The sequence below is a fragment of the Myotis lucifugus genome, unplaced genomic scaffold (genome assembly GCF_000147115.1).
Source record: "Myotis lucifugus unplaced genomic scaffold, Myoluc2.0 scaffold_54, whole genome shotgun sequence".
Lineage (NCBI taxonomy): Eukaryota > Metazoa > Chordata > Mammalia > Chiroptera > Vespertilionidae > Myotis > Myotis lucifugus.
The window spans coordinates 1024452-1046522 of NW_005871102.1; the positions used below are offsets into that span (position 1 = coordinate 1024452).

Genomic DNA, 22071 nt, shown 5'->3' on the forward strand with positions numbered 1-22071 from the left:
TTATCCATTAGGCCTCAAGAGGCACAGTGACTAGGGTTCACAATCGTTTTAGGGACTCAGCAATACTTTCGTTTCTTTTAAAATCAGAAGGAATGAAAGAACTTTTAAATAGGAGAGAATGTTTTAACACTAAAACAGTTAGTACTGGTCAGTACTAATAGTCATCTTCATATGAATACAGTCAGAAAGTATAATTTTGGGAACTTTTTTATGGAGGAAGAGACCCACTGAGGCAAAAGAGTGCAGGGCCCATGAAGAGTCATGATGCAGCCTGGGCGAGGCAGGACTGGGAGCTGAGCCAGAGCCAGGTCTGGCAGGATCTGGGAGGCCCATTAAAGAGTCTGGTTTTTTCCAAAATCAGGGGGAAACCACTGAAGGGTTTGTAACAGGAGAATTATGGTGACAGATTTGCATTTTACAAAGATGTGTGAGAAACATATTTCCAAGTCATTCATAGTGGTTATCACTAAGTGTGGGATGGAAGAGTGAACAGTCCTCTCTTTTCAATTTACTTCTAGGTTATTTGAAAATAAGCATGGATGACTTAACGATTTTTTTTTAAAAAGTTCACCTAAAGCCAATTACCCAGAGTATGGATTATTCAGACCTTGTATTTCTACCATTGTCTTCTGGCTTACCTTTATAGAGTATGGGCTTTTAGTAAACCACACCTGTTGGAGGATGAAAGAAGGGAGGAGTGGTGAAAATTAACTATGGGGGCTGTGATGGAGACCAAGATTGAACTTACAGTCTTCATTAAGAGGTGTTTTATGTTTCTTTTCTCTGTGGATTTCAGTCATCCACACAATCCCTGGGCTGTTTCTAATGAGAATAACGCCCCTGTGCTCCCAACTCATTACCATTTTTATCCGGTTGAAATCAGATTTAAGTGGCTATCAAGAGCCAGCATACAAGGAAAAGGACCACTTAAAGAGAGAGGTATCTGAAAGGGATAGAGAAAGCCCAACAGCTTTGCATAGGATGGAGGGGAGGAAGATTGTGCCCTGCTCATAGATTCACCTCAGTGTCTGTGAATCATTAATTTATGGAGTTTTCTTCTCACCATTTTCCCCATTCACTATTGGATCGTCAGTTATAATTATACTTGTGAAAATTATTACCTATAAAGAACCAAATTCTAACTTTATCTTAAAATTGGATTTTTGAAAAACTAAACAGTTTCCATAAAAGCAAGGACTTCATTTATTTTGTTCACTGCCATATCCCCAAACATAGAATAGTTTCTGGCACATAGAACAGCTTCTGATAAATACTAGTTGGAAGAGCCCCAATTCCTAAAGCAATACTAGTTGACCTTAGACAACACACGAACTCTAGAATATACCACAGTCCTCACTATTCCCTACTACACTACAGCCAGCTGGTTTTACTTTTTAATTTATTTTTAAAAAATTTAAATTGATTCCAGAGAGGAAGGGAGAAGGAGAGAGAAATAGAAATATCAAGGATGAGAGAGAATCATTGATCAACTGCCTCCTACATGCCCCCTACTGGGGATGGAGCCTGCAACCTGGATGTATGCCCTAACTGGGAATCGAACCATGACCTCCTGGTTCATAGGTCAACGCTCAACCACTGAACCATACCGGCTGGGCTAGTTTTACTTTTTTATTATCTTCCTGACCTGTATAGTCATTTAAATTTGAGGACCTTGCTCTAAAAAGTCTTTTCCAGAGTGGTCATCTGGAAGTCCAGACTCTACAACATAAAATAAGATGGAATTGCTAATGATCAGGTAACAGAGAGAGCTCATCCTGAGCAGATAATCTATTGTAAGAAAACAATCATTGCTTTTTAGGCTTAAAATGAAATCTACTCTTCTAGGTTTTGCTAGGCCTCCATTTGACTTATCCTTTATTGGCCATTACAGGAATCTTGCTTTAAATTTTATAGTTGTTAATCTTATATTAGGGAGTGGGAAAAACTAAAAATAATTATTAAACCTGAGCCAGAACAGAAGACAGAAGCTTTACCTTGAAGAACTCAATGAGAACATCTTTATTTTCCAGCCAAACAATATTATGAAGATATTTGTCAGGAGTAGGGGGTGGGATTGACATTGGAAAGTTATTCAGTGCTTTTATTTTTGAAAGAAGTACCTAAAAACAAACAATCAAAACAAGGGTGATCAGATCCTATAACAGAAAAGGTACATTTGGTTAAAACTGAGGAAATCTAAACAAACAACTGTTATGCAAACTTAATCTTGATTTTTGACTCAGAGCTTCTCTCACCGTATTTAAATTGTCCTCTAACTTTTTTGTCCCTATTCTCCCCTCATTATTATTTTCACTGATGTCTTATCTCATATTCAATTTATCATACTTATAATCCAATTAACACTTACATTCTACCCTGCCTTAATCTTAAATTATCTAAACTTCAAGGTTGATTACTATATGATTTAATGCCATGCTCTCTCCATTATCTTCATGTGGATGATTTGCTTCTCTAAACCCTTCTAATGGAGGATACCCTGAGAAGCCCTCTCTGGCTTCCCCCACCAAGTAAGAGATAACCACTTATCTCCATATTCCCAAGGCATCTACAGGTCTCCCTTATGGAACTCATTGCATTATAGTAGTAGTAGTAGTTGTACTTCCGTGTTTCACCCTCCATATTATGTCACTTTTGTTGATTGGATGAACAAGTGACTGAGTGAAAGAATGAGGAAGAGCCCATGGACCTTAGGAGACAGTGTTGTATCCATTAACTATCCCCATCTCCTCAAGAGTCCATAATAGATAGTAAGTATCCCATATATATTTACTTAATTAAATCGAATAGACTTACCTGCCTCCTTATGACCTGGGATTGATAATTATATCTCTTTGGCTGACAATTTGACAATTAGCAGGCATTCAATTAGTAACTGTGGAATGATTGTTTACCCGTTACCTTTCTAAACGAATCGACAGGAAAAAATAAGTCTTTCTCCCCATAAGGGTTATTATTTATTTATGGGTATCAAGCATTCAATTGAATCTCATATAGCCTTCAAAGTGATAAATGAAAAAAAAAATACAAAACACAATACGTGCAGAGGTGTAATTTGAAGAATACTCTAAAGTAGCCCTTCCACTCTCTCTAAAAATCAATGGAAAAATATCCTTGGGTGAGGATTGAAAACAAACAAATAAGTAAATAAAGTCACAGTACAGGTTGGGGTGTCAGGCTAATGGAATCAAGCAACATAAAAATTGCTTCGTTACCTTATTCATCTCGATGCCCTCATGCTTATCGATAATGCCTCTGGAGCAAAGGAAGGCGAGGTGTTTCAGAGACTTGGCGATCACGGTCTGGATTGCCTGCCTGGTCTTCAAAGCAATGACCACATCACGATCCTCGTGCTCTATGAGTCCTGATGCGAATAAACCTCTCAGTGAGCAAACCATGCAAGAGCCGCAATGACTAATATTTGTGTAATAAATAGTTTGTGATTTCCAAAGTATTTACACAACAGCCTTTTTGTTCCTGTCTCAGACAGGACTGGTGAGGCTGGTAGAACCAGAGTTATTTTCATCTCCATTTTATGGGTGAGAAAACCGAAAAACAGCTTTCCCCACTGGCGAGGAGAAAAATCAATCGTGCTGCCTATTCTCATGGCACTCCTACCTGGCCCATTATGAAACTCGTTCCATTTGCAATATTACTCTTTTCACCTGTCTCATGGATAATTTTATATAAATTACATATTGTTTGTTGGCTAGTTGAATAAATGACTTGAGATCAAAGAGCCCCTGGACTTTGGCTGGTGAGTCTTTCTGAGATCAAATCCCTTTTTTCTTTTTTTTCCTCTTTCATGAACATGAGGAAGTATGGACAGGACCGGGAGTCAAGGCTAAAACTGTGTCTATTCCATCTTTGTGATCCTAGCATCCAGCGCAATGCCTGACACCTGGGAGGTACTGGAGTCATTTTTCTAACTAAAATGAGAAGAGCAGTCAAATGAAGGATACGATGATCAAGTTCGGGTTCTAGTGTCAGACACGCCTGGGCCTGAGGTCTAGCTCACCACTTACCAGGCAAGTTAACTTCTAAGCCTCAGTTTCACCAGCTATACATGAAGATGACAACAGTATTTGCCTCATAGAATAATTATAAGCGTTAAATGAGATAATGTATATAAAGCCACTAACACAGTTCCTGGCATAATTAGTATTCAACAATCCGTTGCAGTAATCATATGGGAACAGGCACTCCCTCTTATAGGACTAAATCAAGGAAACTTTGTAATATTCTGTACTAACCTAAAACATAATGTAAGACAGCAGCTCCTAGGCCCCTAATCTTTCAAAGCACAGAAGTAAAAATCTATCGACATGAAAATGGCAGCAATGAGCCCTGGATTTTCTGAGACAGCTCCCAAATATTGACCTATTGTCTCCCAAGTTCAAATTTCAGTCATTAGACCACATTCTTTCTGTTTTGATTTGGAAAGTCTGATCTTTAGAAGCCCACGTGGCGTCTTACACTGTGATTATAAATGCAAAGTGGTTTTACTTGATTACTTTTATAATAACTTCCATGTATTAGGGGCCCACAATTTTCCAGGCTCTCTACCAGCTCTCTACTTTTCACACACCGGAAGCCTGGTCCACAGCCCCCTCAGGAGGAAAGCAGACCCAGGAAGTTTTGTATAGGATCCTAGCCGTGTGTTGTGATTCAAGCAGAGCGACCACAGATGCTCAAGAAGTGGCATCCCGTGCGGTCTCACACTCCTGAGTAGCCTTGCAAAGTAAAACAAAGCCAAACACCCTCTGTGAAACAAAGGTAATTTTCAAATGTCTTTTTCTCACACCCTTAAAGAATCTGATCCTTAATACACTTCCCACACTTCTCATTCTTTCCTCTGGGCTCCCACAGCAAATAATAGAACTTTCTGCAGTTAGCTACTCATAGGCACATATCTGCACTGTTTGCATACCTGGCCCATTACATGTGTTCAGTAAGTGCTTGTTGGATGAGTAAATGGGTGATTGCAGAATTGAATGAAAGCATGAATTTGTCTTCATTTGGTTAAATTATGGGATGGTGGGTCCTAGAGCAAATTAAGCCTGAAACATTGCTGGAGGCAAAAATGACAAAACTGAAGCTGTCCTACTTAGGGCACATCATGAGAAGGCAGGGTTCTTTGGAAAAGACAATAATGCCGGGAAAAAACAGAAGGCAGCAGCAAAAGAGGAAGACCAAACCTGAGATGGATTGACTCCATAAAAGAAGCCATAGGCATGAGTCTACAGGAGGTGAGCAAGCAGGGCTGTTGAGGATAGGACATCACTCATGTGTAGTAGGGTCACCAGGAGTTGAAGCCAACTCAATGGCACGTAACACACACAGGGAATCAGATACTCCAACGACCTACCTAGTTCTTTGATAGCATCTCGTTTGTTGGTTTCTAAAATTTCATACAATTTCTGTAAGAAGTTAGGAAAAAAACATTAATTTCTTATTATACCAAGTGCATTTCTAACTTTAAAATCTGAGAGGGGCCCTAGCTGGTTTGGCTCAGTGGATAGAGCATCAGCCTGTGGACTGAAAGGTCCCAGGTTCGATTCCGGCCAAGGGCATGTACCTTGGTTGCGGGCACATCCCCAGTAGGAGGTGTGCAAGAGGCAGCTGATCGATGTTTCTCTCTCATCGATGTTTCTAACTCTCTATCCCTCTCTCTTCCTCTCTGTAAAAAATCAATAAAATATATATTTTTAAAAAATCTGAGGGGGGAAGTACAGTAGTCAAAATCTCACTCAGTTTGTGATTTGGGGGAGATATTTGGCTCAGTTCTGCCCTCTGTGTGATTCTGCTGCCTTCCCCACGCTCACACTCATGTTACAATGAATGCTGTGCTTGCCTAACTAATATTTCTCAGAAAAGATTATTGTGCACCGCACACGCACCCAGGAGAATTCTCAGAGATAGAGCCCCACTAGGGGAGAGCCAACTGAGCAGTCATTTGGGGAGTCAGTCTATTGGGAGCACAAAAACAGTGGAATTAATGAGAAGAATGTGCTGTCAATTAGTTCATGCTTCCTACTGATAATTCCTGACACACATAGCTCCACTCCGGGGTCACCGATCTCTGTTCAATCATACAGTAGGTGTTTGTCAAATGTCCCAGCCAGCACTCTTCATGGAACTACTCTCTGGCTTTGAGTCTTTCAGGAGCTTGCACTTGGCCACACCAAAACCCCTGTGACCTAACAACTGAAGTTTCCTCAGACTGCCAGGCACAGGTGACTGAAATTCTGCACCCAGGCAATGCGTGGTGTGGTGCTAGTTACAGAGAACAGCTGTTGGTCATCTCAAGTTTAATCAGTGTCAGTAATGAGAATATGCTGTGATTGTGTTGGTTTTAGAAAAACGCATGTAATAAAGCCCTCATTTTGAATATGAGAGTAAGGTATACAATTTTTATTAGGTTTTTCTCCTCTCCTGACAACATTGAATCAATATTGGGAAGATGTCAAACTACTGGCCTGACCAGGGCAGCCACATACTGTGGTCCAACCCCCTTCACACCAAACAGGGCCCACAGCAAACCGTAAGATGGCTGCAGAACGACCCTGCACAAGAGCGTGTTGGAACCAATTCTGCCTACAAAGAGAATATAACCGTGAGAGCCTGGACACAATGTGACTTCTCTAAAGGTGAGCGGCCACGGCCTGGTTTCTTGAACACGTAAGTAGTTAGGTTTCGTTGTTTGGGTTTTGTTGTGTGTTTTTTCCCATAGGACCAGTACTAGTCTCTTACCCGTGGTCGGCAAACTGCAGCTCGCGAGCCACATGCGGTTCTTTGGCCCCTTGAGTGTGGCTCTTCCTAAGCCTTAGGAGTACCCTAATTAAGTTAATAACAATGTACCTACCTATATAGTTGAAGTTTAAAAAATTTGGCTCTCAAAATAAATTTCAATCGTTGTACTGTTGATATTTGGCTCTGTTGACTAATGAGTTTGCCGACCACTGCTCTTACCTGATATATTGATTCTCTGCTAGAAATCTGTTTTATCAAAAATTTGGCATCCTCTTGGCTTTTGACATAGCCTTTGGTGATACTATACATCAAGCTGAGGCGCCTCTTGATCTGCACATCCACAATGTTGATCAGCGTTGGGATTAATAACTGCAATAATGGAGAGGGGGAAACCTGAAAACGTGACGAGGCAAAGCATGCTCAACAAATCTTTATGCTAGGCTTCATTCAAGAATTGTAAGGTTATATCAATGACAAAAACGAAGACTGCTACCTAGCAGAGAGTACATTGAACATACAGGAAAAGGTGATAATGCTGTGAGGAAAAAATAAACTTCAGCAGGTAGAGAGGGATCAGGAAGATGGGTTGGGAGACTAGGAGTACAGGGAGGGGGTGGGGCACGTTGCCATTCTATGTAGGTGGCCAGGGAAGATCTTCTGTGTAAAAAAGAGAGATTTGAGCAATGACTTGAAGGAGGTGAAAGTGTGAACCAATCAGTTACCCATAGAGTGTTCCAGGGGAAGAGACAGCTCCTTCCCTCATTTCAAAATAGTGAGGTTTCTGCCTGGCCGGTGTTGCTCAGTAGTTGAGTATCGCCCTATGAACCAGGAGGCCATGGCTTGATTCCCAGTCAAGACATATGCCCAGGTTTTGGGCTCAATCCCCAGTAGGGGGCGTGCAATGATCCTCTCTTATCATTGATGTTTCTATCTCTCCCTTTCCCTTCCTCTCTGAAATCAATAAAAAATATATATATATAAAAATAATTCAGTGAGGTTTCTGAACATATTTAACAAACAGTGTAGGGAAAAAAAGACCCAATATTTTAAAATGTGAAGTTTTACCTTGAACAGAGGAATAAATCTAAATATTCTTATATACCCTAATATTATTGTAAACTGAATAAGAACCAAGTTTTCCGGTCTCAATTTGACAAAGTATACACAAAAGCTATCAATAATTCCAATAATCAGGATACAAAATTCCAGAGTATTCCAATGTTGATGAAAATATTTCCTTTTCAAAATTATTATCTGTTTAGAAAACAAATAGAACATATGTCATTTCATAGTACCTATACAATGATGTATGTGAAGGGTAGGGGGCGAGTCTTAAAAATTAACAGTTACATTCTCAACAAATGAGTTATATTCCAAAAGTTGGGTTTTAAGTTATTCATTTGGGGAATTCCAAAAAATTATTTTTAATTTCCAACATAAAAAAATCATAATTTAATTCAAACTATATAATTCTCTAATTAATCTGAAGTGCCCAGGACAAACCATGAAAAATATCGATAAACAAGTTCTTTGTGAGACTATTGATAATAATTAAAGTGTGAAAACAATCTTATCTTTTGAAGTAAAACGTAGTTCTCCTGATGAGGACCTAGCAAACCAGTTTGTTTTTATTTGCTCATTTATTTTTTTGCATCATTACAGAGAGAAATTGAGGGAAACATCCTGTCTGAACATTCAATTCTTGTCACTTGACCTTTGAGAGTCTGTTCACTTTATGATAGTTGCTGTATCTGATATCCAAAACTGTGGCTATTATACTGATTTCATTATTAAGCCCAGAAAATTAAAAAAGATTAAAATTCTAGGATTCTATCAACTGTTAGAGCAAGTGGCTTCTAGTATCAAGTTATTTCAAAAATATGACAAAAATAAATTTACAATATCTGAATTGTTTTTATGGGATATATTTCTATTTAAAGCAGTACCTTTAATGCTGACTGTAATACATATAATAATATAAAATAGTAGTTTACTAATATCAGAGACGTCTCATTTAACTTTCTTGGCACTGAAGTTAGATGAATTATCAGAGGATAAATGTACATTAATGATACAATATGTCCTGCATAGTCAAATTCTTCTGAAAATACAATGTGATATATAAATATCAGAAATTTATTATTCCTGAAAAAAAGAGAGATCAAGTGAAATGTTAGATCACTTTAAAAGTATAACAAGATGTAAAGTTCAACATTTATTTAAACAAATCATTAACTAATTTGAAGAAAGTGTAATATAAAATAATAGATAAGCAAAAATCTAAAACATACTTTCTATACATAAAAATCATAGTGCAGAAATAAAAATTTGGCTCATGTGAATCTATGTCAGGCATAGAAAGTATTTTTAAAAATCAAGGTGAATGTACATAGGAAACAGTTAAAAGATTTATAGATTGAAAGCAAGAAACAAATTTAGAGAAAAAAGTAGCATTGTTTAAAATTAAGGACAGGGCCCAGTTGAAGTGGCTCAGTGGTTGAGCATTGGCCTATGAACCAGGAGGTCACAGTTTGATTCCTGATCAGGGCACATGCCAGGTTGCAGGCTCAATCCCCAGTGTGCGGCATGCAAGAAGCAGCCCATCAATGATTCTTTCTCATCATTAATGTTTGTATCTCTCTCTCCCTCTCCCTTTCTCTCTGAAATCAATAAATATCTACACTAATAAAAGACAAAGATGCTAATTGACCATACCTTCGCTACATCCTAAGCCACGCCCACCAGCCAATCAGAGCAACTATATGCAAATTAACCCAGCCAAGATGGTGGCCAGCAGCCACAGAGCTGGAGCAAGCAGGAGGCTTGGTTGCCCGGGTGATGGAGGAAGCCAAGCTTTCCGTCTGCTCTGAGCCGGCTGTGGCCTCTGCTCATGGCAACAAAGTTTCAATTATAGAAGACAAATAAACCCCAGATACCTGCTTCCAGACAGCCTCCCCTGGGAGCTTGGGTGGCTGGGGGTTGTGGCCAGCCTGCAAACAGCCATCAGCCCCTCACCCAGACTGGCCACACCCTCATGGGGTGAGGGTCCCCGATGGGGGGGCTTAGCCAGCCTAAAAACGGCTCTCAGTCCCTCACCCAGACTGGCCAGGCACCCCAGTGGGGACCCCACACTGAAGGGGCTGTGGCCAGCCTGCAAACAGCCATCAGCCCCTCACCAGGCTGGCTAGGCACTCCTATATAATAAAGGGGTAATATGCAAATTGACCCTAACAGCAGAATGACTGGGAATGACTGGTCACTATGACGCACACTGACCACCAAGGGGCAGATGTTCAATGCAGGAACTGCCCCCTGGTGGTCAGTGCACTCCCACAGGGAGAGCTCTGCTCAGCCATAAGCCAGGCTGACGGCTGCCAGTACAGCGGTGGTGGTGAGAGCCTCTCCCGCCTCCCCAGCAACGCTAAGGATGTCTGACTGCAGCTTAGACCTGCTCCCCGCTGGCAAGTGGACATCCCCCGAGGGCTCCTGGGCTGCCAGAGGGATGTCTGACTGCCAGCTTAGGCCCAATCCCCCAGGCAGTGGGCCTAAGCCAGCAGGTGGTCATCCCCTGAGGGGTCCCAGACTGCGAGAGGGCACAGGCCGGGCTGAGGGACCCCCCCCCCCCCGAGTGCACAAATTTTTGTGCACCGGGCCTCTAGTCCTATGTAATAAAAGGCTAATATGCTAATTGACCCAAAACATGGCAAATAAAACTTGAAGAAGCCAAATCTGACCATCATCTGCTTCTTCCTACCCCTCTCTCCTGGAGAAGTCAGGATCTGCTGAAACACAATGGCGACAGGCAAGCAAGCACTCTGCTCAGTCGCCACTAAGCCAGTAACAGTTGATCATAATGTCAGTGTGTGTGTTTTAAATAAGAAAAACCAAAGTAAAGTATTCTGAGGGTGTAAAAAGGTCAGATTGTCAAGTATATTGCTATGAAAGGTTCACAATACTTACCCATATGGGATAAAATATCCCGTATCTTTATGATATTCCAAGAGAGCTAAAATTTTTTTAAACTTTATAAGCCAACTTCTAGCTTTTACATAAGTTGAAACATCATAAATACTCATGAATCTAAGAGAGAAACATATGCATATGTTAGGAGAAAGAGCAAGCACTAGCTGTCCTTGGGGGTAATCTAAAAGGAAAAGTTATACTCTATGTAATGTCAGTTTATTACGTGTGCTGAGTGCCGAGCCTCTGTATCCATCCACTGACCACTCATGGTCATGGGACAGGAACATACTTAGCATCAGACTCCTGCTGTGTCTGTTCCTGGAACCATTAATGACCTGAGTACAACAGAATTAAGACTTCTCCAGACAAATTCTTTGGGGTTCGGAATCAAGCTTCCCTTTGTCATGCCTTGCTAGCCCAAACCTCTCCAGGTCCTTCAGGCCCTAGCTTTCCCCCAACTTTATCCAGGAACTGATGCCAGATCTCCCAGATAGATCACCAGGCTGCTAAACCATCAGCTGTCACCCAGATGGGATCCCCTATCATTGTTGCCCTGCAGCTGTGTCTTGAACCATCCATTGCTCCTGTTTGCCAGTACTGTGACCAGGTATCAATGTATCTCTGAGATTCTGAGCCTTTCCCACCAGGTTTAATTGCATCTATCAGCTAGGTCAATTCCTCCAGAGCCTGCTATACTTCATGGAGTTTCTAATAGCAGGCTCCAGGCTTTCCTACCTCTCATAGACAGTAATTTAGTGAATTTGATATAAAGACAAAATAATTATAATAGCAATTGAAACTATCTGGGTGCTCTTTCATGACTCTCTTAGCCTGAAATTTAATTACATTGTAGTCAGATCTTCCTCCCAAATCTCCTAATGTCACCAACCTTCAGGGAGGGAATTGTAAACAACTCAAATAGGAAATAGACAAATTGATGGATGGATTGATGGATGGATGATGGACAGGTAGATGGATGAGATAAATAGATTGATCAATCAGGACATTTAACTCTCAGTTCATTTATTCCTTATCACAAATTAATTCAATTTTGGAAATATCAATTAAATAAATACTATACTTACTTTCCTTGGATGGGACAATAGCTTTTGGTTGCACCAATTAATATTCGGGCTGCCTCTGTATCAAGGATTCCATCTTGACACTGTTTTTCAAAGCTACTCTAAACATACAATTTTAAATAAAAATTACAAAGGACCAAAACATAAATGCAGTGAATTCTGCTTTATCTTTATATAGCCCTCACTATTATTATTGAACTCATTACAATTAAAGTATTCTTTTACCAAAAAATGCTATAGCGGGAAATACATTTTATTCAATTTAAATATTTACTGAATATTCAGTTTTTGCAAAGTACTGTTCAGGATGTTTTAAAAGATACAAAGGTTCCTAGCTTCAGGAAACTCAAAATTTGTACTATTCAAAGAGTTTACTTTAGTAATACAAACAGCTTCAGTAGCATCATCATTTTAAAAAAATATATTTTATTGATTTTTTTTACAGAGAGGAAGGGAGAGGGATAGAGAGTTAGAAACATCGATGAGAGAGAAACATCGATCACCTGCCTCCTGCATACCCCCTACTGGGGATGTACCCACAACCAAGGTACATGCCCTTGACTGGAAACGAACCTAGGACCCTTCGGTCCGCAGGCCGACGCTCTATCCACTGAGCAAAACAGTTAGGGCAGTAGCATCATCTTTGTACAGCAGCATAGATGATGCAAATTATTTATTCAAAGGGTAACTACCCCACAAAGAACTACCAATAAATAAAAGTAAACCGGAAGAGAATCCAGATGGCGGCATAGGTAAACACCTGTACTTGCTGCCTCTCACAACCACATCAAAACTACAACTAAAAGACAAAACAACTATCATCCAGAACCACAAGAAAGCTGGCTGAGTGGAAGTTCTACAACTAGAAGGAAAGAAAAAAGCGCATTGAGACCGGTAGGAGGTGCGGAGGCGCGGAGGCACGCATGGAAAGGGCTGGCAACTGGGTGCACTGTTGTTTTTTTTCAATAGGGAGGGAGATAAAAGCTCCTGATTGCTCTGAACTCCAGTTCCGGGTGAGACTCTGGGGATCCAGACTCATACAGGGAGAAACTGGACTGTCTGGCATTGGGCCGGAATGCGAGGGCGGCTTTCTCTCAGAGGTGCTCAAAGCGATCATTGTTCCTGTGCAGGGGCACTGGATGCAGAGATGCAGGGCTGACTGGCAGCCATTGCTGTTTGCTCCGCCCTGGTGATTCCCTGAGGCCCTGCCCCACCCAATTTACAACCCCACCCAAGCTGTGCACAGCGGCTTCTGCATATGAATGGCCTGTTCTTTCTCTGCCTAAAACCTGTCAAACTGAAGCTGGGTCAGAGAGCCCCACAGCTTCCAAAAGAAGGCCCAAGGCCCGGAAGCAGCAGCCTGCCTTGCTTCATAGCTGGGACTCATCTGGGCACTTCCAAACTCTATACAAAGGGGAGGAATCTGCAGATCTCTCTGTAGCACCTGCTGGGTGGCCTCAGGCAGTGGCTGACTTTGCACCTCCTTGGAGATCCAAGAGCCAGTGTATCCAGTCGTCAGTGTGAGACCATACCAGATTACACTTCAGATCCATAAGCAACACACTCCAGGGGCAGACTCAGTGAGCGGCAAAGCACCACTGAAGCAAGTCCTGCTCCATAAGGGTGTCCCCTCCCACCCATCTGCTCGCGCAGCTCCTCCTGAGTGGTCGTGATGCTCAGCTAATTAGCATATTCCCTGTTTATACAGATAGATAATTATAAAATTTATCTTCTCTTTTTTTCTTTTTCTTAATCCTTACCGAGGGCATGTTTATTAACTTTAGGGAGATAGAGGAAAACATCAATTGACTGCCTCTTGGTGCTCTGACCTGGAATTGAACCTGCAATATAGGATGTGCCCCAACCGGGAATCAAATCTGCAACCTTTTTGGTGTACGGAGAACACTCCAACCAACTGACCTTCCTGGCCCGGCCCTTTTGTCTTCTTGAGCTGTCTCCCTTTGTTATTTATTTTTGTAGTGGTTTCTTCCATTCCTTTCTCTATATCTACTCTACATTTTTTTCTTTGTGACTACCCTGAGGCTTACCTAAAATATAGATACACTAGACTGTATTCTTATGTCACTCCTCAGCCCCAAAAAATGTCAGGAGAAAAGTCCTCCCTTTTAGTTGCCATGGATATTAAACTTGGAGGTTAGTTACCTCCTGGGACTACTTCCTTCCTCACTAAACTTCCTCATATGCTGATCATGCACTCTTGCCTTATAAATGTACCCATTGCTTCTACTCATTGTTCATAATGTATTCATTGTAGAAGCTGCAAATATTCCCAAGGCCTAGGCTTCAGAACATTCCCAATATCACTTTCCCCACATTTTATTAGTCGAAACAAGTGACAAGAGCAGCCCAAATTCAATTGAGGGAAGTTACTAGATAAGAGACTTCCCAACTCTGAGAAGAACATATCCATTAATTGCAATGTGTGAACTTTATTGGAATCCAATTTAAAAATATAAACTAAAAATATGCATTGGTCATATTTATCAGACAATTGGAAATCATTGACTTGATATTTGATGCTATTAAGATCTTACTAATTTTAGGTCAATATATTATTTTTTACAATACTTTTTAAAAGATTTTAAAATTTAGAGATACATATTAAAATATTTACAGATGAAATGACATGATATCAAAATACTATGGAAGGTGGGGGAGTGAAAGAAGATGGGAATGGGGTAGGGTTGGTCCTGTGTGGATGGGTTTTTAAAGATCGGTACATGGGGGTTCATTACACTATCATACCTACTTTTGTATGTGTTAGGATTTTTCATAATAATACGTTTTAAAATAAAAGTAAAAAGGACTCTATAAATAATGAGTATTTTAAATACTTGTAATATTGACTAACATTTGCCTTATTTAGAATGTAGCCCAAATTTAAAATGTGCAATTTGATAAGTTGATTTAACTTGATTTTACCTAGAAATCTTCCTATGTTTATAGTAGAACATTTAAATATTAAATTAGAAATATTTTAAGAGAATTTTTGATTCACTAGATTTATTTTAACTTATTAGATTTATAAGAATTAAATGATTACTTGAAAGAATTTTCTATAGCCCTAACCGGTTTGACTTAGTAGATAGAGCATCAGCCTGCGGACTTAAGGGTCCCAGGTTTGATTACGGTCAAGGGCATGTACCTTAGCTGTGGGCACATCCCCAGTAGGGGGTGTGCAGGAGGCAGCTGATCCATGTTTCTCTCTCATCGATGTTTCTAACTCTCTGTCCCTCTCCCTTCCTCTCTGTAAAAAAATCAATAAAATATATATTTTAAAAATTTTCTATAAAAGGTACTCAAATATTTGAGGATATTTACTTTACTAAATATGTAAATGACATCAAGCATCATTCAGATCCCCAAAATATGAACTATTAAAATCCACTAGATTTAGAAACAGAATGAGATTTGTTACTTGAACTTTAAAGCCTAAAGAGATTTTTAATTTTTAACTTTCATAAATAAAGCAAAAATTTAACAACCAATAGACTATCAAATGATGAAAAAAATGTTTCTCTAGTCACCTGTAAACCATAAGTAAGAATTAAAAGCATTGCAAGAATAAAAACAAACTTAAAAGCAGATTATGTGAACAATACCAACCATTTGTATGATGGCTACATGCAATCTGGCTTCTTCTATTAAAACTTCATCAGTTGGGGACTCTTGCTCTTTTTCGCCAGTCGAAATGTGGTGAAACTGAACAGCATTAGACTGTTTTAAAAGCATACAGAGGTAAAGTTAAAAATAAGTGAAAATGATTAGTCACTCAGAGATTTCAATACTCAATCAGAATTGCTCAAATGAAGGACCATGTGCATGTGGATAACCTTCTACATATTGTGGCAAAGTAACTATTTATTTGGGGAGATTTAGAAGTGAAATTCTTCCCCCAAATGGCCTATGCTTGACTGTTCTTTTGTTTTTTCTAATACTAATCTGGGTGGGGCGGGGGGGAGATCTCTCAGTTCCTGAACTGGTTGGAAGCATCAGCTTGAAAGTCCATTCATAATTATTCAATCAGCCAATTGATGAAAACACTAATTCTCCCATATTTGCCAAATGGGTTTAGATCACCAAGACAAAATTCAAAGAAGTCTTCTCACCAAGATAGCAAAGCTAGTAAACATACCCCCTCCCAAGTTTTCTGACATTTTATTAGCAGAATTAAGTTTCTTATAATAAACTAAAGCAAGAGAGGCAGAGCCAGGAAGGGAAAGAAACCAGGCATCAACTCACAGAAATTCTGTATTTAATCTTCGATTTTTCTTCTACTAAGGACCAATTAACATTTGTCAAAATTTTCTCTGTTTTAAATAAAGTTATTGTGTTCTGTATTATCTCCTGGATGTGGTCAATGGCATTTTGCATGGCCATCTGTCTTGGAAGAGAGATTACACACAAACCTGTAACAGAGAAAGCAAGAGCTTTATAGAATTCACTGATGGCTGCCAGGGGAAGCAGGAACATTGCATGATGTGGTGAAATCTTGGCATCGCCTGCATAGCTTAAGGCAAAGACAAGGTTTGGTCCAGAACTTTCCAGAAAATCACCCAACTATTTGTTTCCTTTTGGCTGTATAGCTTAACTTAATCTGACTTACGTGCTAAAGAATGTTTTATTAGTTTCCTTTCATTCCCTATAGCTATAGACGTGACCCACTATTTCAAGGCACCAATGGATATTTCTCAAAGTGTGGAGAACTCCATGTGTCCTCTATAGGTAGAAGGGCTGCTTAAACTATGCAAATTCCTGGGCTCCATTCCATACCAGCAGAAGCGGACTGGCCTGGGAATATGCATTTTAACAAGTTATAAGTCTTAAAGTTTCAAGGCCACTGCAAAAGACATCTCTCAAATTTAACATCTCTGTTTCCTTGGCCAGCAAATCTAATGTCCAAAACTTGTAGCAGCTTGTATTTGCTTAAGGTATGAATGTGAAGTTATAGGTATGAGGCTCACTTACCAAAACGATGAATGTAATTAGTGAGCTTAGCCTGCTTGCTCGAAGGTCCATCTCAGTAAAACAATTCTTTCTTCCTAATTGCATATGAAATGCCTCATAAATAGTTTCACAATGTTTCTGTTTAACTTTATGCCTCCTCTATGGGCACTGTGTTCAACTGTAGTGTTTGAAATTCTGGGGATTCAAAAAGGTCTGGAGGCATATCCCTGTCGGTTCTCTATAGTCCCAACAAAGATGCGTTTGACTATAGTTAGAAGCTTTGGATTTAAAATACCCCTGGCTGAGACCACACTGGACAAATTTATTCATGTGCCTAATTACATCCTACCCATGTGATGGCGCCACAGCCCCATCTGGGAAAGTTGCTCTGGAGAAGCATGAGTATATGGGGGAGCAATAAGTTTGAATGAATGAACATGTTGAAGATGATCTCTGTCACTGGTTCCATGCTTTCTAAGAAACCTTATGGATTACTAACTTGGTTTATCAAGGGAAATTGGTATTATAAGCCCTAGCCAGTTTGACTCAGTGGATAGAATGTCGGGCCCACAGACTAAAGCATCCTGGGTTAGATTCCTCCAGTCAAGGGCAGATACCTCAGTTGCAGGCTCAATTCCCAGCCCTGGTGGGGGCGCATGCAGGAGGCAACCACTCTCACATCGAAGTTTCTCTCTCTCTCTGTCTCTCCCCCTCCCTTCCACTCTCTCTAAAAACTCAATGGAAAAATATCCTCGGGTAAGGATTAACAACAACAACAAAAAAAACCTGTCCCTACAACCCCAACAATAATCTGTTTACATTATTATTATTTTCCCCAATTAATTAATGAAATATAGATATACGTTACCTAATGTCCTGGCTAAATGAATCATCATGTATCGATGAGAGAGAAACATCGATCAGCCGCCTCCTGCACATCTCCTACTGGGGATGTGCCCGCAACCCAGGTACATGCCCTTGACCGGAATCGAACCTGGGACCCTTCAGTCCGCAGGCCGACGCTCTATCCACTGAGCCAAACCGGTTTCGGCTCCCCAATTAATTAATGAAATATAGATATACGTTACCTAATGTCCTGGCTAAATGAATCATCATGTATGAATTTATTCCCATCGTCATTAATGATAGTACTTGTACATAAAATATAATCTAAAAAAACAAACAAACAAAACACAAAAATACTTAGAGCCAAAACGTTAGTAAGTTCTCCAAAGGGAAACATTGTTCAGTTAACCACCAACAAAATGCTATCTTAATCCACATTTTTAATCCTGCCTCTGATAAGTAAATTGAGGCTAAGGGTTGTTTTGTGAGCACTGCATGAATACAATATACTAGAGCAGAAATTAGTTTTCAATCTGAAGGAGAAAACAAAAGATTTCGTAGTTTCTGGGAGAGAGAAGAACCCTGAGAGGCAGCAGCCAGGAAACCAGTACAGACCAGGTAGGGGAGAGACCCCAGCGACAGCCGGCGGTGGGGACCACAGGTGGGACAGGGCAGTGCGCCTACCACCAGCATTTCCTGCAACTGGACAGGAGACTCTGCAGGAGGCAGGAGCTGTGCTGGGGTCTGGAGAGGGGCCGTGCAGAAGCAGAAACACACCCACATTTGTAGTTCTTGGCTCTGCTATTTTCCCCCATGTACTTTGGGGCCAGTTAAGCACTCTGAGCCTCAGTGTCCTTCACTGAAAAATGGAGTTAATAGCAATATGTCCTTCAGGGAGCACTCCCCAAGCTTGACTGGTAACAACAGAGCTCTTGACGTGCTAGTTAAAGACACCAACTCCCCTTCTCCCATGCAGACTCTATTCTGTAGGTGGGGGTGGAGGGGCACAAAAGGGATTCTTAACATCAGACAGATTTGGGAAACACTGTGAAATGACACTCAAATGTGAGTTAATATGTCATTGACTTGCTCGGAGGCCAATTTCTGGCACAAAAGAAAACTGAAGGATTTCAGATGTTGGTTATTATACTTTTCCTTTGGAGCGTGGAAGGGTTCAAAGTCTTGGCAAAGCCACAGGCTTGTTTGAACTCCAAATTAATTCCCAGACCATTCCCGCAGATCTGAAGTGCGAACCCTCAGGAAAGAAGGTGAGGAATATGATACTCCATTAAAAAAAGCACTTCCCCCTTTGGGAGTTAGGGACCTGAGTTCTTTCCCTAAAATGCTCTTCTCTGTTTTGAATTCTCCACATGCAAGACGGAGAGGGTGCACGTTGCTCACAGAATGAAGATATCTGAAAAGCACTGCACTCCGGGGGCTTCCAGGACAGGAGCGAAATAGCTAAGAGGAGGAAATCCCGAGCTGGGAAGTAGATGACAGCAGGAAACTGTATATCTCCCTCCAGAGTCAAGTTCCTTAGGTAGGTGTTCTTAATTCATATTATTCAAGTGCTTTTCTCCCTCCTAGGGGCAGGTTTGAAATTCATCTGACTGGGAGGTGCCAAGGGTGTCCTAGAGATTTCTAGATTCTAGCAACTTTTCCAGCTAGCTCACACAGTACTGTCACAAATGACAAGGTGCCTTAACGTGGTCAGCAGATAGACTAAGATCTTTTGATCTTCGCATAGATAATGCCACCACCAGGTTGCCCATTGGCTAGGCCCGTGGTCGGCAAACTGCGGCTCTCAAGCCACATGTGGCTCTTTGGCCCCTTGAGTGTGGCTCTTCCTAAGCCTTAGGAGTACCCTAATTAAGTTAATAACAATGTACCTACCTATATAGTTTAAGTTTAAAAAATTTGGCTCTCAAAAGAAATTTCAATCGTTGTACTGTTGATATTTGGCTCTGTTGACTAATGAGTTTTCCAACCACTGCTAGTACATATTCAAGTAACATTTCAGGTTTTACTCTAATGGCTATAGGGATTGGACTGCTCTAGACAGGGTATTTTTTTATGCTTTCTGACATCTATTAAACAATAGCATTTATATGCTCAATAACATTTATTGAGCATTTACTAAACATCCTCAACTGGAAATGGAGGCTCCACCAGTTTAGGGAACTTGCCCCAGGTCACTCAGTCTGTGAATGGCGGGCCAGGATTCGATCCAAAGTCCATCTGTCTCCCATGCCCATAATCTGTATTTGACTGTTGGTCCCTTTCACATTGCCAACATCAGTCCAGTTTCCTCTGCAGGTTTCTTTCTACTTGAAAGAATGTATTTTTCAAATCTAATTTTTAAAAGGGTTAACTTTATTATTGGGTACAATGACAAGTGCTACAAAATTAATAAATATGAATAATCAGGAGACATGATTTTCCTACCATTTCTGGCGACTCCACTTTTTTATCAGACAGATTATAAATATCAGGAGCCAAGAGCAAGTTAAAAACACCTTTGATACCAGACCATGCTATCACAACTCCCCATCTCCAATTATATTCATAACTCGAACGCATCAGAATAGGGCTCACCAACACAATAGTAAGCAATCTGGGGAAAGAAAACACATTTTTAAGTCACACCTTATGTATTGTTATTCATGGTTGAAACTATGTACTAAGTACTAAATTTCATATAAAAATTTTCAGGAAAGAGAAGACAATCCACTTTATTAATAAATTGTTCAAAACTTTCTGGAGCTAACCAAATCTACTATCTTGCACATAATACTCAAATCTTGAAAAGTAATGCTAGAAGTTCTATACAATGTAAGGAATTATCATTTACACTAGTGTGTACTGTTTCAATTTTGGTAGTAAATTCCTATAGTGAAACTTCTTCCAATAACATCAACGAGTTCATATATTCCCTGAAAGGCCATGTCTGGATTCAGAAATTAGCCTGGAGGACATACAATCATGGCCAAAAAGTAACATTATTGTAGACACATTAATAAACTTGGCTCAACCACATTTTTCTTGTGTTCTCACAAGAATCATACACTAAATGCCACACATATCATTTCAATTTGCGCCTTATTTCTCTATGGATAATTTTTCTATAGGACCCCATGCCAAAATTTAGAATCCATCTTCAGGGAATCTGCACCAAAAGGATATCAGTATTGTCCTTCAAATAAGGTTTCAGTAGAAACAAAATTGGTATGTTCTCAGCCTCAAAAAAATACACTGTGTCTCACTTGCTAAGCTGGGAATTTCACAACACAATTTAGACAGTTCCTGTCACTGAGAAACAGAAAAATCTACAATTACCATTTATAATGTCTGTAATTAATTTGGGCAAACTCCTTGGCCTTGCATTTAAGCCGTTTGCAAAGTAATTCTTACCAGTCTTACAAAACAATCTTTCTCTAAAATACCAGTCAGTCCAGCCAAGATAGAACAATGTGTGCTGTGTCCTGGGAGGCAGCATAGCAAAGCTCTGGAGTAGGTCTACCAGGGCTCACATTTAGGCTTCTTTCACTAACTCTATAAAGTTCAGCATGTTACTTAACCTCTCTGAGCCTCAGTTTCTCCTTCCAAGGGTGTCCCAAAATTCACGCAAGATTTGAATTTTATGCCATTTATGCTGTAAAGTGTTGCCAAAGAAAGAAAAGGATAGCGTGACAGTTGACAGTTCAGGGTTATTAAAAATAGAGCGCTACACGAAAGAGCAATGCGTTTTCATTGTTGAGCAATATTTTAAAAATAATGAAGGTTTGGCAGCTACAGTTCGAAATTTTCGTGCAAAATATGGTCGGAATGGCGATTTAACTTCATCAACTGTGAAGAGATTAATTAAAAAATTTAGGGAGACTGGATCAATTAGTGATCTTAAACACTCTGGTCGTCCTTCAACAAGTCGTTCAACACAAAACATCGAAGCAGTTTGTGAGAGTGTTGCTGAGAGTCCAGGGACATCAATTCGGCACCGTGGTCAAGAATTGGACATTTCGAGAAGCTCTCTACAGCGTATTCTCACGAAAGATTTGCATCTTCATGCTCACAAAGTTCAATTGACTCAAGAACTGAAGCCTACTGACCACGCACAGCAAATAGAGTTCGTTGAATGGATTATGGAACAACAAGTGGATGCTGATTTTTCGAACAAAATCATCTTCAGCGATGAGGCTCATTTTCATCTTGATGGCTTGGTTAATCGACAAAATTGTCGCATTTGGGGTTCGGGAAATCCACGAGTGATTGTTGAGAAACAAATGCATCCACAATGTGTCACTGTTCGGTGCGGATTTTGGGCTGGAGGCATCATCGGACCATTCTTCGAAAATGCTGCTGCTTAGGCAATAAGAGTTAATGGTGCTCGCTATCTCGACGTGATAATCCAGTTTGCTATTCCATACATAACCCTATACTGTAT

The 22071-nt window shown here is 40.3% G+C and overlaps 1 protein-coding gene across 1 annotated transcript in view; it reads right to left on the bottom strand.

Annotated features, from left to right (window-relative positions):
* SLC9C2 (solute carrier family 9 member C2 (putative)) overlaps positions 1-22071 on the bottom strand; it is a 46317-nt gene that overhangs the window by 7671 nt on the left and 16575 nt on the right. Inside the window, exons 9-20 of the mRNA XM_006089002.3 lie at positions 20076-20244; positions 17873-17954; positions 16080-16246; positions 15444-15539; positions 11820-11917; positions 10732-10851; positions 8718-8916; positions 7837-8025; positions 6991-7140; positions 5387-5438; positions 3234-3382; positions 1995-2120 (exon numbers count right to left, since the gene is read on the bottom strand). Coding sequence (XP_006089064.1) covers positions 1995-2120; positions 3234-3382; positions 5387-5438; positions 6991-7140; positions 7837-8025; positions 8718-8916; positions 10732-10851; positions 11820-11917; positions 15444-15539; positions 16080-16246; positions 17873-17954; positions 20076-20244 — 1597 coding nt within the window. The remainder of the gene's footprint in view (positions 1-1994; positions 2121-3233; positions 3383-5386; positions 5439-6990; positions 7141-7836; positions 8026-8717; positions 8917-10731; positions 10852-11819; positions 11918-15443; positions 15540-16079; positions 16247-17872; positions 17955-20075; positions 20245-22071) is intronic.